This window comes from Haemaphysalis longicornis, unplaced genomic scaffold (genome assembly GCF_048455015.1).
Source record: "Haemaphysalis longicornis isolate Haplotype H1 unplaced genomic scaffold, Haemaphysalis longicornis Haplotype H1 scaffold_9, whole genome shotgun sequence".
NCBI classification, from domain to species: domain Eukaryota; kingdom Metazoa; phylum Arthropoda; class Arachnida; order Ixodida; family Ixodidae; genus Haemaphysalis; species Haemaphysalis longicornis.
Genome location: NW_027526460.1, coordinates 24,944,980 through 24,961,512, shown reverse-complemented (window position 1 = coordinate 24,961,512; position 16,533 = coordinate 24,944,980). Strand labels below are relative to the sequence as shown.

At 47.9% G+C, this 16,533-nt stretch overlaps 1 protein-coding gene across 1 annotated transcript in view; it reads right to left on the bottom strand.

The window, feature by feature from the left end:
• LOC144151842 (beta-1,4-N-acetylgalactosaminyltransferase bre-4-like) overlaps positions 1-14,125 on the bottom strand; it is a 65,837-nt gene extending 51,712 nt beyond the window's left edge. The window contains exon 1 of the mRNA XM_077683006.1: positions 13,113-14,125. Coding sequence (XP_077539132.1) covers positions 13,113-13,839 — 727 coding nt within the window. The 5' untranslated portion in view covers positions 13,840-14,125. The remainder of the gene's footprint in view (positions 1-13,112) is intronic.
• Between the last annotated feature and the right edge of the window lie 2,408 nt (positions 14,126-16,533).

Below are 16,533 nucleotides of genomic sequence, written 5' to 3'. Positions count from 1 at the left end.
GGTGGAAACGCAACTCCAGCCCCCGTGCCATTTGTTGAACAATTTTCTCACTCCTCTCGCGCCATTTATCCTAACACCCAGTGGTAAAGTATAATTTTGAATCACCGAGAGAGTTTAGGCTCCGTTGGACGAGAAAAATGCCAAGCGTGTACAGCAAAAGTTCAGTGAAATCGCTTATAAGTAATTTGATCTGACGTACAATTAGGGATTAGGGCGGACTACTTTGTAGCCCAACTACTAATGGGTACTTTCATATTATATAGTAGCTGAACTTTCCGTTTTACGTTTCGAGAGTATCAGATAACTTGCAGCAAGCAGGTCAGCGTCCCTCTGGAAATAACGCCGTGATGATTACTAATGACACAATCTTTGGCAAGGTCAGGTCTATGCACGACTGCCGCTGTGTTGTTGATTGGCTCGAGTGTAAGATCGTAAACCAAACTCCTCCAGCCCGAATGACGTGAGCCATCTTCTCTGCGGTCCCGAAATATCTACATTGAAATCTCTTACAACCACAACAGGGGTGGTGTCGTAACGAGCGACGCACGCAAATAGTGGAGTCATCGAACCTCTCAACATAACGCATGAAGTTGTCTGGTTAAAAGTTCGCCGTGGATATCACAATTCGACAATGGCTCTCACTGCTGCAGACATCACCGAGTTCAATGTCCTCATTGTTTTGCAAGTCTTTGGCACACGGACGCGCACACGCTCTGTCCTTTATGTATACAGTGATGTCACCCCATAGCGAGTACGCGCGCTTGTCGCAAATGATCACACGGTGGTCATTGACTTAAAACAGTGCACCTATCCACGTTTCTGGGAGACACAACAGAGGTATCTCTCTCAAGACGGCATTGAGCAGGAAATCGACGCCGTGACGTCCATCAATGAGCTCGCCGCTCGCAGAACGCTGACAGCTGTGAAAGCCTGGTGATGGATGACATGCAACCAACAACAATGACCTGCTTTTAAAATATACCTACGGGAGTTTTTGCCCAAGGACACGACAATTTCATGTTACTGTAGCCACTATAGCTCCGCTGTAAACGGGAAATGAGCATGGCAGAAAAAGGCGATTCGCCAACATTCTCAGCTTTGAAAGAAAATCTACAAGATCTCTTTTCAATGAACAAATCACGCTTTGCATAAGGGAGATACAACAAAGTTTCGCTATTGACCTGATTGTCCAGCCCAGGTCATCAGTTATAACACAGACACCCAAGCATTCCTTATGATGTGATGCATGCGAAAGCATCAAAAGAAAATTGCCAAATGGGTTCTTTTTTTGCCATGCATTAGTCACCATGTGCCGAAAGACATCTGTGCCCAGTGTCTCAATTTGGTGGGAAATGTCGTTTTTAGGTTGAAAAGATAATACTACAAATTAAATAATTTTAGAAATTTCTTGCTAAAACCCCAAAAAGCATCGAAAAAAAATATGCGGACAACAACAGAATTTAGACTACCCCTTTTCTTCTAGTAAGCAAAGGAAGAACTGGATGTATCAATTCACAAAGACATAATATCCCTGACAGACATTGGAACAGATTTGATCTGCTTCAGGCAACTCGTTGATTTCTTCTAACCCTCCATCCCCCCCCCCCCTTCCGACCCCGCCCCCCCCTAACTCTCCCTCCCCCCCCCCCCCCCCCCCCCAGAAAAAAAATTAACACACGAAAGGCATGGTCCTGTCGTATACTACCACGAGGTTCATATTGAGAGCAGGCAAGTTGCAGGCATGCTTTGCCTGCACTTCCTGCAAGGTGGTGCTGTGCGTTGAGTGATTGAATTCTGTCTTAGATCACCCCTTCACATACCTGGCTCAATAAACGTAGGAAAGCGACTCCCTGTCCGAAAGAATTTCCATCACTCCTTGCCCTAGTATGTCTTTTATTGTATCTTGCGCTTTGCGTGTTCCAGCTAGACGCATTCCAATCGCATAGGGCGGTGCATTCTGATACCTGCTCGAGCGCCCATTTGCCTCCTTCGGTTCGACTGGGTGATATAAAGCGTACCAATGGGAGCCCTTTTCCTGCCGTACGCGACGCTTCCGGCATTCCCATCCAGCCAACTTGCGTTGAGTATCACATTGTAGGACATACTGTCCGTGGACACAATTTCGCACATCTCGATGGAACGTTTACAGGCCGTCGCATTTCCAGGAATGACCGTCACTGCGTGATGCGATGGCGAGCGTGCATAGTGTAGCCGTCCTCGTCATTTTGTACTCCTTATCGAAATCTTTAGCATCAAATTATGTGTGCGTGAGTGCGTGTGTGCGTGTTGGTGCGTGCGCGCGTGTGTGCGTGTTTGCGTGCGCGCCTTTGGGTGTGCATGTGCTTGCGTGTGTGACTGTGTTTGTGGTCGCGTGTGTATGTGTGCAAGTGCGTGCGTATGTGTGTGTGTGTGTGTGTGTGTGTGTGTGTGCGTGTGTGTGCGTGCACTTTTCTTATTTCGTGCGTGTATTATAGTACGAGGCTAAAAAGCCTAAGGGGCCATGCAGATAAAATGCAAGTGTGTTTTATGCGAAAGGTTTAGTGTTTTATTATGCCCTCAACGCTTGTCCGGCAGCAAGCGATGCTTTCTTCACTGAGAAATTAAACATTTTAAGGCTGAATTTCAAATCTCCCGCTAAATCGTGTGTTTTCGTGAGTTAGACAACAACGTATCCAGACCAGGGCCTTAAAACTAAATATAGCCTGCTAACCCGGGCTGCTACAAGCTCACAAACGGCCGTTTGGGTATCTTGTTTATCGCCAACTTTCATAGATTTCACTGCAATACCGCTGAAGTGCCAGTGTTCGCATTTAGCTTCTATACCTGCACTACTATACCTGCGGTATTTTTATTACGGTTCATACTAATCATTTCCTAAAAGGTAAGCTATGGCTCGACAAACATGGCCATGTAACTGAGCGTGCCGCTAACGTCAGTTGGTCAGCGTTGTGTCAGACAAGTCTAACGCGTCCGACAGCTGTGTTAGGCTGTGTTAGGTGCCGCACTAACTGCTTCGATGTTTACATGTTCGTTCGTAACTCCCACTGTTCACGCCACAATATTACTGCTATATAAAGGATGTGCCCTAAGTTTAAGCACAAATAGCTCGTTCGGCAAGCTTATAAGCACTGCCTAATTTGTGTGTGCTTTTGCCGGCCTCAGCCAATCGCACAACTGGGCGTATAACATCATAGGTTCTCTTGCGGGAAATGAGCTAGTGTGTCGCATAGCCAGCGAAGTTTACGTTAGAAGTCTTATCAGTATGATTCTAACGAGGCAATCTTTCGAATGAACTAAACGTGTTTTGTCTGCATGGCCCTTTAATGTCGCTGATAGCGTCTCCAGCGTCACGTAGTGTTCTGTTTTATTTTATTTTTTTACCTTTTTTGCCCAAATATGAGATCCGTGCTCCCTGAAAGTTAAAAGTGGCACACTTGCAAAACCCCAGATTGCTAAATCTTCTCGAATAGGAAAAAATATGCGCCGAGTCAGGCGGCCGAGTGAAATTCCTATCTCGCGGTTACTGTCCTATTCCTCGACTGAACGGCTATCCCCGCTACGAGGCCATTTGCGTGGAATTTCGTGCGTTCCTTTTTTGCCGCAAAATATTATTTCTTGCTCTTCACACCGGCAGAAAAACGTGTAGTTACCGAGAGATAGAGAAGCCATATCCTATACAAAAATATTTCTTGCAAGCTTGCAATTTTGGTCTGCGTGTGTCTAAACAGTAGAGATAAAAATTCTATAGTATGTTTCGAAACGACGGCACGCAAACTACAACTAGTAGGCTGTGTAGTAAGTAATTGAGTAAGCAGAATTTGTTACATAAGTATGCCATCAGCCGCGTGGTTATTAAAAGTGAGTGTAAAGGGAGCCGTGAGAAAGTCCTCGAATTAAAGGAGAATGCAGGTTTCTTTAGAATGCTAGATTAGCTCAGCGAGAACACAAATATATTACTCTTACGCATACCTTTGTCTTAAAATAAGGTAGAAAAGAGAGAAAATGTGAAGACAGGTGCCGCCGTAACTGGCCGTACCACGCAACTTGCAGCCGAAGTAGTGAAGTACTGAAAACGAAGTAGTGAAAACGTCTGGCCTGCGAAACGTCTTTCCTGGCTGCCGCTGGATGGCACTACTCGTCCGTACTTTAGGCGGCGTGCCGCTTTTCGAGGAAGCGTGCGAGCTACGCACGAGCGGTTGGTTCGACACCAACATATGCGGGACCTCAAAAGCGCAATGTTTTTCTTCAACAAAGCGTGAATACTGAACTCGGCTCACAGAAGGAACAAGGAACATAGGGGTCCGGAGCTGTAGTGGATGTGAGAGTTCGTGAAGGCACGACTGATTTGACCGAAGCTGATCAAACCACTCGGTACGTGGTAGCATTGTATTCAGATGCTTCTATACCGCTACACATCACCGCTGTCTCGCTTGCTTCGCGTTTGGCGCTGTTTGCGTCATGTTTGGTCAGTGTTTTATGAGCGATTTCTCAGCAGTTAGGGCATCTTTGGCACTGAATTAACGGTCAAGTGGTTACGGAAAGGTCGGACTTCCGTTTGAAACCAACTTGCTGGTTGCCTTCAGCGTTCCTTTAAGAAATTTTGAGCTACTCCGCCCTGTTCGGCAGCTTGTGCCGCTTTTCCCTGTGCATGGCTGACTGTGACTGGCTGACTATCAAAATTCCGGCTTGTGATTCGAGATTTGAGCCGGCGATCTGCACCTGGGCATTGAGGTGTCAACGAGTTGTGGGGAGAACTGGTACAATTGACACTGCCTGGTATTCATTATTACGGGCGCAATGCCAAGCAAGCCTGTGTACTCATTTTCGACATACTGCCGAAAAATAGCCAGCATTGCTTTCAATAACCAAGTTTGTGGATGGTGGCAAAATGCCTGGCGATATGCCTCCGAGGCAGGTGCAGATATTGACCTTGTTTACCGTGTGCATGCTTCTCTTAGCATCAGTGACATTTATGTTAAGTAGAAACACAACATTAGTATATAACTGAAGCATTTATCGGATAATAACACCAACCAAGAAAAGAAAGGCAAGTCAAATGCAGAAATTTAACACCCAAAACCACGCACTGCGTCCTCACATGCGGCTTATGACGTTAAAAACAAAACCAATAAAGCCAAAACAGGTTAAAAAAACCTAGTATATGATGTCTTGAACGTTTGTTCAAACACTTTGTTGACAGAGAGTGAACAAAAGTAGCAATTTTTCCCGCTCCCGTTATTGCTTTCAGCAGATTGAATGAGGCTAGTTTTTACTTGGGAGGGGTTCGGCGCAATTTCGACGACAAATTTTACTTTATTTGGCGATGAAACGATGTTCCTCCGTAAAGCACCACATCATCATTCCGATATACCGTTTTCAGGGGAGCTGAAAAAAAGCGAAATGAAGTCGACCTTACTCTTTCTTAGTGCCTTCGTAACCAGGCTTTTGCTTTCTTTTTTCTCTTTCTTTACAAATGTCGCTTACCAAGTAATCGCCGCCTGGCGTCACCACGGTTTTACGAGCTCAGGAAAGTAGCGGGAGGTATTGTAACAAGTTTTGTTTCGTTACTTCAGCGCGAAAACTGCTCACAGGAATTGTATCGTTCCCCTCAACAGCTTGGAGCTAGTACGGCGGTACGAAAACACTGTGAGAATCGCCAGGCCTAGCGCCGCTTGTAATGGCCAGATGGTACGCCGGGAGGGCCGCCTATAACACGCAGCTGCGTTCTGGTGTTTTCATCATTGCCTTGGCTTGGGATATATTTATTCCAAACGACCAAGTGTGGCAGAAGTTTTGTTTCCTCTGCGCTCTATTTTCCATCACGTTCTTTCCGCGGCTACTTTAGTGGTGAACAATATCGACAGAAGAAATGGCGCATTTTTTTTTTTACGTGTGGGTGTGTGCCCATATCGGAGCCAGCTGTGTCGTAACGCTCTCCTCCGAAGGATGTGTCCTCACGTGTGATGAACGGCGTTCTCTTTTGTTGTGGTTGTTCACGTTTACGGATGGAACTGATAGCACTAAATAAGGTCCGTGAAAAACGGGAACAAAAGAGGTACGCAGCTTTGTCCAGAACTACTGGGAGTATTATTTTTATATTTACATTTATAAAACGTTTGAGCCAAAGAGCTTCAGAACTAGACAATTTTTGGTGCATGCCTCGTAAAAAACCTCGAACCATGCACGGAACAGGTTAAACAGCTCACGCCGCTTGCTAAAGTTTTGCCTAAGGTAAAGATATCAGTTAATCGTTGTAGAATAAACGGTTAGAAAAAAATGTTGGAGCAAGACAACATCCGCGCTTTTTTCTGTATTTCTGTCACGGAAACTGCCCAAGAGTAGGGTAAAAAAAAGGTGCAGCCACATTTTACGTCCACGCGATTATGTATGGGCTGAGTTGTTGCTTAGCGGCATCTATGCGCAGTGAAAGCGAACTGAGAAAGGCAACACAACCTGGTCCCTTCCCGTAGGTGATGTCATGAGTCTTCGTTTGTGGAACTTTCTGCTGAACTTCCATGTTGCTGCCATCAGGCCGGTGCCATAGCGGCTTCCTCCCGACGCCGGGTATACCACGAGGGGCATCTCCAGCTGCTTTAGCCTCTTCCTCCGTGCCGTACTTTCTTTCTCGCTCTTCCCCACTCGTCACGCTTGGTGCGTCGTCCTTTATACCGATGTGGTGTGAATCTCCGAGCCCACGGGGCGTCGTACTTAAGCCGCGTCTAGATCGTTCTACGGTCCGTCCTCCTTTCTCAAAACCCTGCTAAGGCGTTTCTGTTTCCCTTTCTCTGCACGTCCTCTGCTTGCGATCCGTTTTCATGTACCACCAAAGTGGTTTACACAGTAAAACATAGAAATCTGTCTTTCGCTCAAGTAACAAGAAATTATGCATTTTTATGCATGTTGCGCTGTTTAAAAATTGCAATTGCTGGTAACGGCTTCCCTCTAGTTCCCCTTCCCGCTATTGAGTACTTGTACAGCCCATGGCAATCTATAGCGATCTTTAATTTCTTTTTTGGAAGAGATGTGAATTTCTCTCTCGACCTGATGAGTCTAAGATCCTCGTAACTTTTACCGAGAAAGCTTGTCCCGTAAAAAGTGCAAACTACAAATGAAATCACCTTCCTGAAATAAACGATTGAAGCACACGCAAAAAAAAGTAGTGAAAGGCGAAGGCCTACTTCGAAGTCAACGTTTTTTGCCTCGTCTCATATGGGATATTTTATGCCACGGAGGCCGCATTTAAAGAACAGGAAATCATCTGCGCGGCCTGAATTATTGAGAAAGATCAAGAAACGGGAATCCCATGGGTTCATCCTGCTGAGAAATATTGCCGCATATCATTAACGTTCATTGGGTCATGGCAAAAGCTCCGTTCCCCTTCCGCTACGCTTATTATTACATTCCAGCTACATTAAAGGCACCAAGCAAGGGGGACACGGTTGCAGGCAGAAGATTCGAATATGTGGGACATTCGCTTCTCGAAGCATGAAAGACTTTGGAACTTTTTTCTTTTCCTTTTCAAAAACAAGTAAAAAGAGCAAGATCGAACACAAAAGAAACGGAGTTTCCCCTAAGGGTGGAAAGTAGGCCGATAAGGCTTCGTTAAAGAGCAAGGCCCAAGCTTGTAAGTAGCCTCCGCTCTTGTCGCGGGATTTCCCTAGAAGGACGGAGAACAGCACGAAAAGCGAAAAATGAAATTGCGAGCGCAAAAAAAACCCTATTGGCTGTGCTAACAAGCGGAGACACACACTAACGGACCGTCAGGAGACCCGTAAGGGCACCTCCGCTTCAAGAAGACTGGTAACAAGACATCGCGCGGAAGATAAACAGGGAAAAAAATTGCCTTAACACCAACTTTACGTTCCCTATTGACTATGTATGCAATGTTTTACATCCCGTTTCTGCTGCCTCACTACTTCGTTTTTCCAGGCGATTCGCTATTGTGCCCCTCCGATTCATTTTCGTCTGACCGCGGCCGGCAGAATGCAATTTTCGTCACATAGAGAGAACACAATGGTTTGCGTTTGCCTAACCCTGTTTCAAGCCACGAAATAAGTTCGTGCCACTAAACGTGGTTTCCCACCAAGTTGTGCAAGAGCTGTTTTCCCAGGAAATGAGTCCGAAAGGGGCTTCGGGCTCTGCATTTGTCTGAGTAGACGTCCTGAATGAATGACTTCGTTTAGAAGGGAGAGGCCGAATGCCTCGTGCAGGGAAACGGGACGAAGAGAAGGGAAATGAACCAGTGGGCGGATGGGGTTGAATTTCTGCCCGTGTTTGCCCCGCAGACGTGCCACTAGATTTTGGTCATTTTTACTAGTCTAGTGCTCCCGCCGAAGGCGTTCTAGTGAAAGCGCTTCAATGCGCAGCTATTCACAGACACAAGACCGCCTTTGCACTACGGGCCGTGGCTTTCAGCTCTCACAAGACAAAGGCACTTCACTTTTATGACATAGAGCAACTGAGCAAGCAAGGAGGACACCGGCACTTCGAGTGAATTGCTTGAAGCGTTTATTTGTTATTGGCCAATCCCCCACACATGGGAATGCGGCATGCCAGCCGCTTGTCCTTTTCATTGCGCTAGACTACACGCGGCCGTTTTGTCTTCCTTACGCCAGCTCTCGCCTCGCAATCTGCCTGGCCTCCAAACTAAACTACATAACCACGCGGGGGGTTGGCGTAGGGATGGTCGAGGTAATTTGGTCGCTAGGCAGACTGCGAGCAACCACATTACTTCGACCATTTCTATGCCAACCAGCCAGGTGGCTATGTAGTTTAGGATAGGGCTAGCGCCAGTTTTACGACGCTATAGACGAACCTGTACTTTCATCAAGCCACGGCCTGTATTTTTGCATTTTCTGGCTCCAGTTGAGGTATATCAAACATGATGCATTATTATTTCACTCACTTGACTTCTTAATGACATAAATCAGCTAGCGCTCTTTGCCCTAGCTGACCTTGCGCCAAAAAAATCCAACAATCAGCCAATGAAAATCGACATAAGTCATGTGAAAATTCTGAAATTTGTACATTATTAAAGTTGCCTCCGCCTGAAAAAATTATAGTAGAAAAAGAGTGCAGTGGCAGGTGCTGTTACAGTACCCTAAGCATGTTTGGGGCATTTTGTACCCATTCGGAAAAACGTTTTTACGACAAACTGGTTCTAAGTGTGCCCCTGATTTCTTTTAGTTTATCTAGTGCCGAAGAGGCTGTGTTCGGTAGCGCGCTCTTGATGAGAGAACAACTGCGCGTGAAGTAGTGAAAGCTGCCATTTCACTTCTGCAATACCATAAAATTCACACGCCTGGCAGTTTCACTTCGGAAGTGTATTTTTAACGCGAATTCTCGTGTGTGCGCAGACCTGTGTTACACCGAGTAATTACAATGGCATACAAAATGCACTGCCAGCTTTACCCTCTGTGTGTACTTTCCACGTATCTTTATCTACACTTAGATTGCCCAACTTTGTTGTTCCCTTATCTGCTTTTTTTTTGCCATGTAGTTTCTTACCGTCTTTGGTTTCTTTGATTGCCAGGCTCTGCCACTTTCAGCCCTACGTGGCTTTCCAGGGACATACGTTTTGTCATGTCTCAATTACGAAATAAATGATCTCATCATGATATGAACTCGACAAACTTAGACTAGGTTTTTCACAGGTCACAGCTCCCAAATTTCCAAAAGTATTATAAAAATTTATACTTAAAGGTGGAATTGGTTGTACCGTTCTAATTCCCAAAAGTTAGTGCATATAGCGAGGTTGGAAAAGTGACTTCGACGGCATGTAAACTTTAACACTTACACTACATTTCACATCGCTTATATCGTTCTACATCCAAAAAGTGTTTTAAAGAATGTTATACTTAAGAGTGGAATCAGCTACACCGCTGTAAGTCCCGAAAGTTAGAGGGTTTAGTAATGCTGGGAGTCTACCGGTACCTGCCTGTTCCGAACTACTTCACTCTCCTTGGGCTAATCTACACACGCAAGATTGCTTCGCAAGATTCTTCTTCGCAAGATTGGTTATCAGTTATGCGAATAAACAGAACAAATATCACCCACGCGTTCACAACCGGTGCACCTCAAGGTAATTGCTAGTTGGCAGGATAACCATCAGTTTTCGCGTATTTAACAAAAGCGCTTGTTTAGAATATCTGCAAATTTACAACCCGTTTTACTTCCTTCACACACGGCGCTTCCCTGACCGGCAGGTCTGATAATCTTTTGCGTGCCCGCGGAACTCGCTTGAAGAACAAGCTTAATCGTCTAAGAACATGCGCTTGGATGCGTGAGTCCACAATGCTTGTTTAACTAGCCGTGCGGCAGTAAACAAAAAGGTTCGCTTCGCGTTTGTCTGAAGGCCACAGACGGTTAAGTAAACGACCAAGCATGGAAGGAAATTCTAGTCACCGCGTTGGCGCTCTCTCTTGTTTTATGTACCCAGGCCGCTTATGTGATGTGAAAGATTGCGAGCAGCCGATGTACTTGCTGTATTTCCTTTCTCCTAATTCCGAAATCTTTGTGTCAGTGGAGTGGAGTGGAAAACGTTTTTTTATTATCGCATTGAGTGCTACCTTGGGCGGTGGGTGGTTATCCTAGTCTGGTAGTCCACGCTGTGCTGCGGCGGCCCGGGCGCGCGTCACAAGAAACTCCTGATCCGTGAGCTGGCCACTGCACAGCAAGCTCCCCCACTTCTCAAGGGTGTGTGTGGTTGTGGGGGAAGGGGGGGGGGGGGGTAGCAGGGCACATCCAAACCAAATGAGTTGTATTTCGGGTGCCCCGGGGCAATATGGGCAGTTGGGGGGGGGGGGGGGGGGAGAAGTATGCGATGCGGTTGGGGAAATCCGCTGGGGGAAAGTGTGGTTGTGGTAAGTATCGGTCTGGAGTCGTCGCCAAATGTGTGCGTCGGCCACACCTAGGGAAGGATGTGGGGGCGGTGAAACCCTGCGGGAAGCTCTGTAGTGATTAAGGATGTCGGAGTAGTTCTGTGGGAGTGGGTGCAAGACCGGAGGGCCGCTAAGTGGGTCGTCTTCTTCCCCTTCTGGGAATGCCCGGTGGGTAAGGTCGCGAGCAGTGGCATGCGACACTTCATTCCCGGTTAGGGACGTATGGGCTGGTTCATACAATGCGGGTCTCTGGCAGTTCTCGTCGTTTTGGGAGGACGGAAGCTCCAAGGCCGGTGATGTTCCCCGTTGCAAACCGTCGGCAGGCTGTTTGTCTGTAAGCACGGTAATGTTGGACGTCGGGGCGTGCACCACCGCTAATGCGATGGCCGAGAGCGGTATAAAATAATAAAATATATTTTAATGTTGAGGTAACAATCAGTTTGATCAATGCATGCGAGTGCGCTATTGGAATGTCGCCCTTGGTTACAAGGATGCGAAGTTATGGTGAAATTCTTTGAATCATTGTGAAAATTTTGGTTGTAGGGTGCAATACTGATAACGTTGAGTCTGTCAAAATAGGTGGGTTTGTTTTGCGTGCTTTGAAGGGGCAGCAAGCCTACAAGTCACATGCCACAATGTATGTCGTCTAATTTGGAACGTTGTGACAAAATAAAATATTCCCTGTCTTGACAACGGATAACTTAACGCGCATTTTGGTGGGAAACCGCTTTGTTTACAGAGGAAAAAGCGGGGCAAGATCGTGTAATGCGGCGCCGGTAATCAACTTTTTTAGCCTAGAATTATGACCGTCGATTCATTCGCATGGCCCTAACGACGGGGTTCACTCCGGCTGGAATAAATTCCGCATTCCAGATTACTCTTGCTCATGAATCATGGATGTGGAACCGGTCTTCACACGGGCGTGAATCCTACAAATCAATTTCGCACGTGTCTCATAATAAACGAAAAGAAAGCGGGGAATTCGAAGGATGATTTTTAACCGAAGTGTAGCATGTTCCGGGGCTCTTATATGATCCAGGGACTGGGTTGTTTGCTTGAAACCCGAAGACTAGTCAAGACAAATGACCATTGCTCCCGCTATTGCAGTCACAGGCACGTACTCGGACCACTATCCCTAAAGATGATAAAGAAAGTGGCACAGCTTGCACTAAGGGTGCAAGGATGGAGAAACTGCGGAGCTTGAGGTCGACCTAGCTTCTTTTGGTTCTTGTTAAGTTTTGCTAAGTTTTGCTGATTTTGAATGAATATGCGATTTAACGTGCCGACACTACACAGGTTCTGAGACACGCCGTAGCGGAGGGCTGAGGAATAATTTTGACCCCTCGGGGATCTTTAACGCGCGCCGAAATATTGAACATACGGGCGTTTTTGCTTTTCTCCTCTTCCAGAAAAGCGGCCGCTGCGGTCGGGAATCGAACCTGCGTCCTTGGGCTCAGCAGCAAAACGCCATAGCCACTGAGGCACCGCGGCGGTTTGCTAGGTTTTGCTAGGCCCTGCTAAGTTTTGTTACATTGTCCGATCTTCTTGATGGGATAGAATAAGTGCTTGGAGCAGGGCCAATAGCCAAAATTTGCAAGGCCGTTGCGGTTGGTTCCTCTTACTGACAGCGGATCCCATGGAGAAGAAGCTAGGTCGACCCCCCAGCTCTGCTGTTTCTACAACCTTGCAGCACTAAGGCAAGATGCGCCCATATTTTTGCGTTTTAGTAGCCCAGGATTGACTATCACTTTTAAAATGGTATAGTAAGGGGTGCGCATATGCATATTCCCCTTGTGCTCACAGTCGAGCAGACGCGAAAGTCGCATTTACTGGTATAATAGCCTATCCGTGGTGGTGCACCCTTTACAGGCTGCGCGGTTTTTTCTTCGTTTGTTTTTTTTTTGCTAACGCCACCGCACTAAGTTGAGGCTTAAATAGCTCAGCTGTTAGAAGGAAAAAGATAGAACAGCGTTTTAATTAAGTTTCATCATAACATTTTGTGCACTTAAGTGCGGAAACTCATCTTCGAAGCGCCTTGACAAAAAATCTGAAGCATTGGCAACTGTAGGACTTTGAAAGATACATTAAAATTCTTACATTCTTATTCTGCAAAATCGTGTTCCCGAACGTGCCAAAGGAGTCTCTAGAAAAAACAATGGCTAAGAAATGTGGCCGAGTACTGGAGAAAAGCGTTGGCGATCCTCACTCCTACGTGATTCAAAAATAACTCACCGAGTCCGGGAGGCACTTCGGGACAAAGCGGCGTGCGTTGTGCGATATCCTGGGAAGCGGCCAACGCACCACTGCCCGCTCTTCGGTAAACATCATCGCTCACCAGTTCCTGTGGAACATCACCCTCACTATGAGACCTCAAATTCCCCAACGTTCTCACAGGCGCAGCCGAAAACAGCGCACGACTCCTCTCCAGTGTCCTCGACACGTTCCGGGCACCCGCAAAAATATCGCGTATCCTGGCAGCGTTTGCGAGTCCAGTAAGGATCTTGATATTATTTTCTACCGTGGGTGCGTTGCGGTCGAGAAGCGCCTCGACGTGAAGCGCATTGGGGCGTAGCTTGGACTGCGCCCGGTTGTGGCTCGCGTTCGGCTTTTTTTGCGACTCCCTCGCCCGGTGTGTCGCCGACCAGGCGTGAAAGTTTGACGTCGGCGATCCGGACGCGTCGGAAGTTGCAGACTGTAACTGTCCAGAAGCTACCGCAACTACGGCGGCTTGCAGACTCGCCGGGGCAGTGGGAGTCCGGGACGGGGCGCTCGAGAGGCGTCTCTGTATGTAGATGGCTCGCCTCTGCGAGTGGACGACTGCGATCTGGACGAGTGTGACGAGAATGAGCGAGAGCACGAAGATGAGCAGCAGCGCGGACGGGAGCAGGCGCACGACCCGCTTCACGGAGCAGCAGACGGCGGGGTAGACCACGTGGTGAGGCGCTGCCACGCGGACCATGACGGCGTTGGGAGGACGACGCTCCTGCTGCTCCGGGCAGCGGAGGGCAGCGTGCGCGACCGCCGCATCCCTGTCGCCTTCTGAGTCTTGTGGAGCCACGTTGCGCGGAGTCGTGTCCCCTTCTCTGTGGGCCGATCGATGCGAGGAGGAAAGGGGGCGAACGCCACCGGCTGCCACAGCTCGGGGCTGCCACCCAATTGCCTTAGCGTTGCCTTGGAGATCAGCATCCCGGCGTGGCCCGTCCCACGCCGACCACCGAGTCTGAATGACGCCGTCTCCGGGGCCGGCCGCCAGGGGGAAGCATCGGACTGCGTTCGCGCGACTGGTCCCTTGCGGTTCGTTGAACGCGAAGCAGTTGGATCGACCTGCCTTGGGCTAATTGCGATCCCCAACGGGGACTTAGTTGGTATGAAAATGCCTGTTTACACTGTCGTTGTCACGGTATAAAGGCGAATTAAAATGTGAGTTGGCCCCATGGCCGCGAAACTTTGTGAGATATCTTTTGTAGCAGCTGAATCGCTACGATGTTTTCTTCAGTGAAGATTGACTAGCTGATGGCGCCTTAATGACAAAGCAAATAGAGTAAATATTTGTACTTAAGAGCTTTTAGAAGGAATAAAAGCAGCGGAGCTTCCTTGCCCAAAATTTCTTCTATGGTAGTCGCATGGCGGTATTCACGTGGTGGCTCCCAGGTGAGGTTGACCAAACGCAAATTTTAGTGAGCCAGCACTTTGGCGACGTTACTGCCCGCGTTTACAAGAATGCGACAATTGGCGCATCGCATCGCATCAACTTTCTAGCGCATCGCATCCATGTAAACGGGGCTAATGCGCTAGGAGAGCGCGTCGCATTAATTCGCCAGACAGGGGTGGATTTAGACGCGTAAGTCGACTTTTGAAGTGCATGTAAACGCAAGCGCATCATATTAGGAATTATGTCGACAACATCAATAAGACATGCAAACGCACCTGTGCATTTAAAAACGTCTTACTCGGGTGTGAGACGCCAAACCATGCGATTTGAGGAGAATTAACGCGAACCAGCCGTGCCGGAGTCACCGAAAGCACCAGAAACACTGCTTTGCCTTCGATGTGCGACACCGTATGGCGCCACCATCGCACCCGGGGTAAACGCTAGCGCATCGCATTACTCATGATGCGCTAGAAAATGTGACGCGCTACTGTCGCATTCTATCGCATTAATGTAAACGCAGCTTTTGGTTTGGTGGCGGCGATGGTGACCTCAACGGCGTTGTAATCGAGCGAGCAAAGACAGAAAGAAAACGCTGGAGAAGGTGTGGTGAAAGTGGGAGGGGAAAGGCAGTATGCTGGGCCTGCACGAGACGGTCGTCGGAGCTCTGGGGAAAGTGTGAGGGGAGGGCGGCACGCGCTGCTATGGAATCATATTTCTCACTGCCTCCCCCTGACACTTTTGCCAGGCGCTGCGCTTCCATGCGTGGCTCATCCGAACCACGTGACGTTTGCGCGGGAGGTTTAAACACAATTTGCAACAACATGCTCACCGTCGGCGGCGACGCGCTGCGACATAACAGCAGAGGAGCGCGCGCCGCCGTGCGTTCGCTGAGCACACGGTCACTTCCTGAGACGCAGCAAATGTGCGCCGTGACAGCGAAGACTGCAGTTCGCGCTGGGCACAAATTTCGCGTTAGGGAGTGTTTTTTTTAAGTGCAAAACACCGTTTTTTGACAGCATGGCAAGCTAAGAATTTTATAAATAGCAAAATAGCACCTGGATTTGCATGCGAAATAAAGTGTAGCTGCGCTACACTTGCCTTAAGAAAATAAATATAATGAAGGAAGAGAAGTGGTAGTCGGGAGGGAGGGTAAATTGTCCCAACCTATCTTAAACTTCAAACTTCGACTAAACGCTACGTTCAGGCGCATTCGGTGCAGTACTCCTTCACACCGCCTGTTGGAAGTAAAAAAGTGGAAGTCACAGTGCGGGCCAATACCCTGCAGAAATGGATACCTGCGGTGAGGTTCCTGCCACTCCAGCATTTGTGCAGTCAATCCACTGTGCAGGATAAGGGCGTTAATGTCCTCTGGGGAGAAAGGAAACTAAGTCGTGTTGCGCAGATAGTGGTCTGCGCTGGCGGCTGCGTCGGATCTAATGTTGCCTTGTATACCCGAGTGATCAGGCAGCCACTGAAAAATGATGTCAGGACCTTCGCGCACTTCCATTGTGTGAATTTCGCAAATTTCGCATACAAGCTGACTGCGGTTGTTATAAAGCTTTCGGAGGGCTTGTAAGGTGTTACACAAGTCGAGAAATATTACCCATTGCTGGGCATGACGTCCGCCGATGTAATGAAGTGCAGCCCTTACAGATGCATGTACTCGATATACTCGATATATATACTCGATATACTCGAGTGTGAAGAACTTCAGCATGGCCATGGGCATAGTAGAATTTTGGCTGATTCCGGGAATTGTGATGCATATTCTCTACGACGGCAGTAAACACAGTGCTCATATCAACTTTTGAGAGGTCTATGAAAATTCACTGGAAGCAGAAGTATTACTTCCTGTGTAGAGATGTCTGCAAAAGGATGCCCATGACACCGAGTCAAAGGGCGCACAGACGTTCGAAGAACCTCTTGGCGTTGTAGCACTGTGCCGGAAAAGCACCGTGCATCGCATAGAGTTCTAACCGTCGATGTGCATCTAGGTAGACC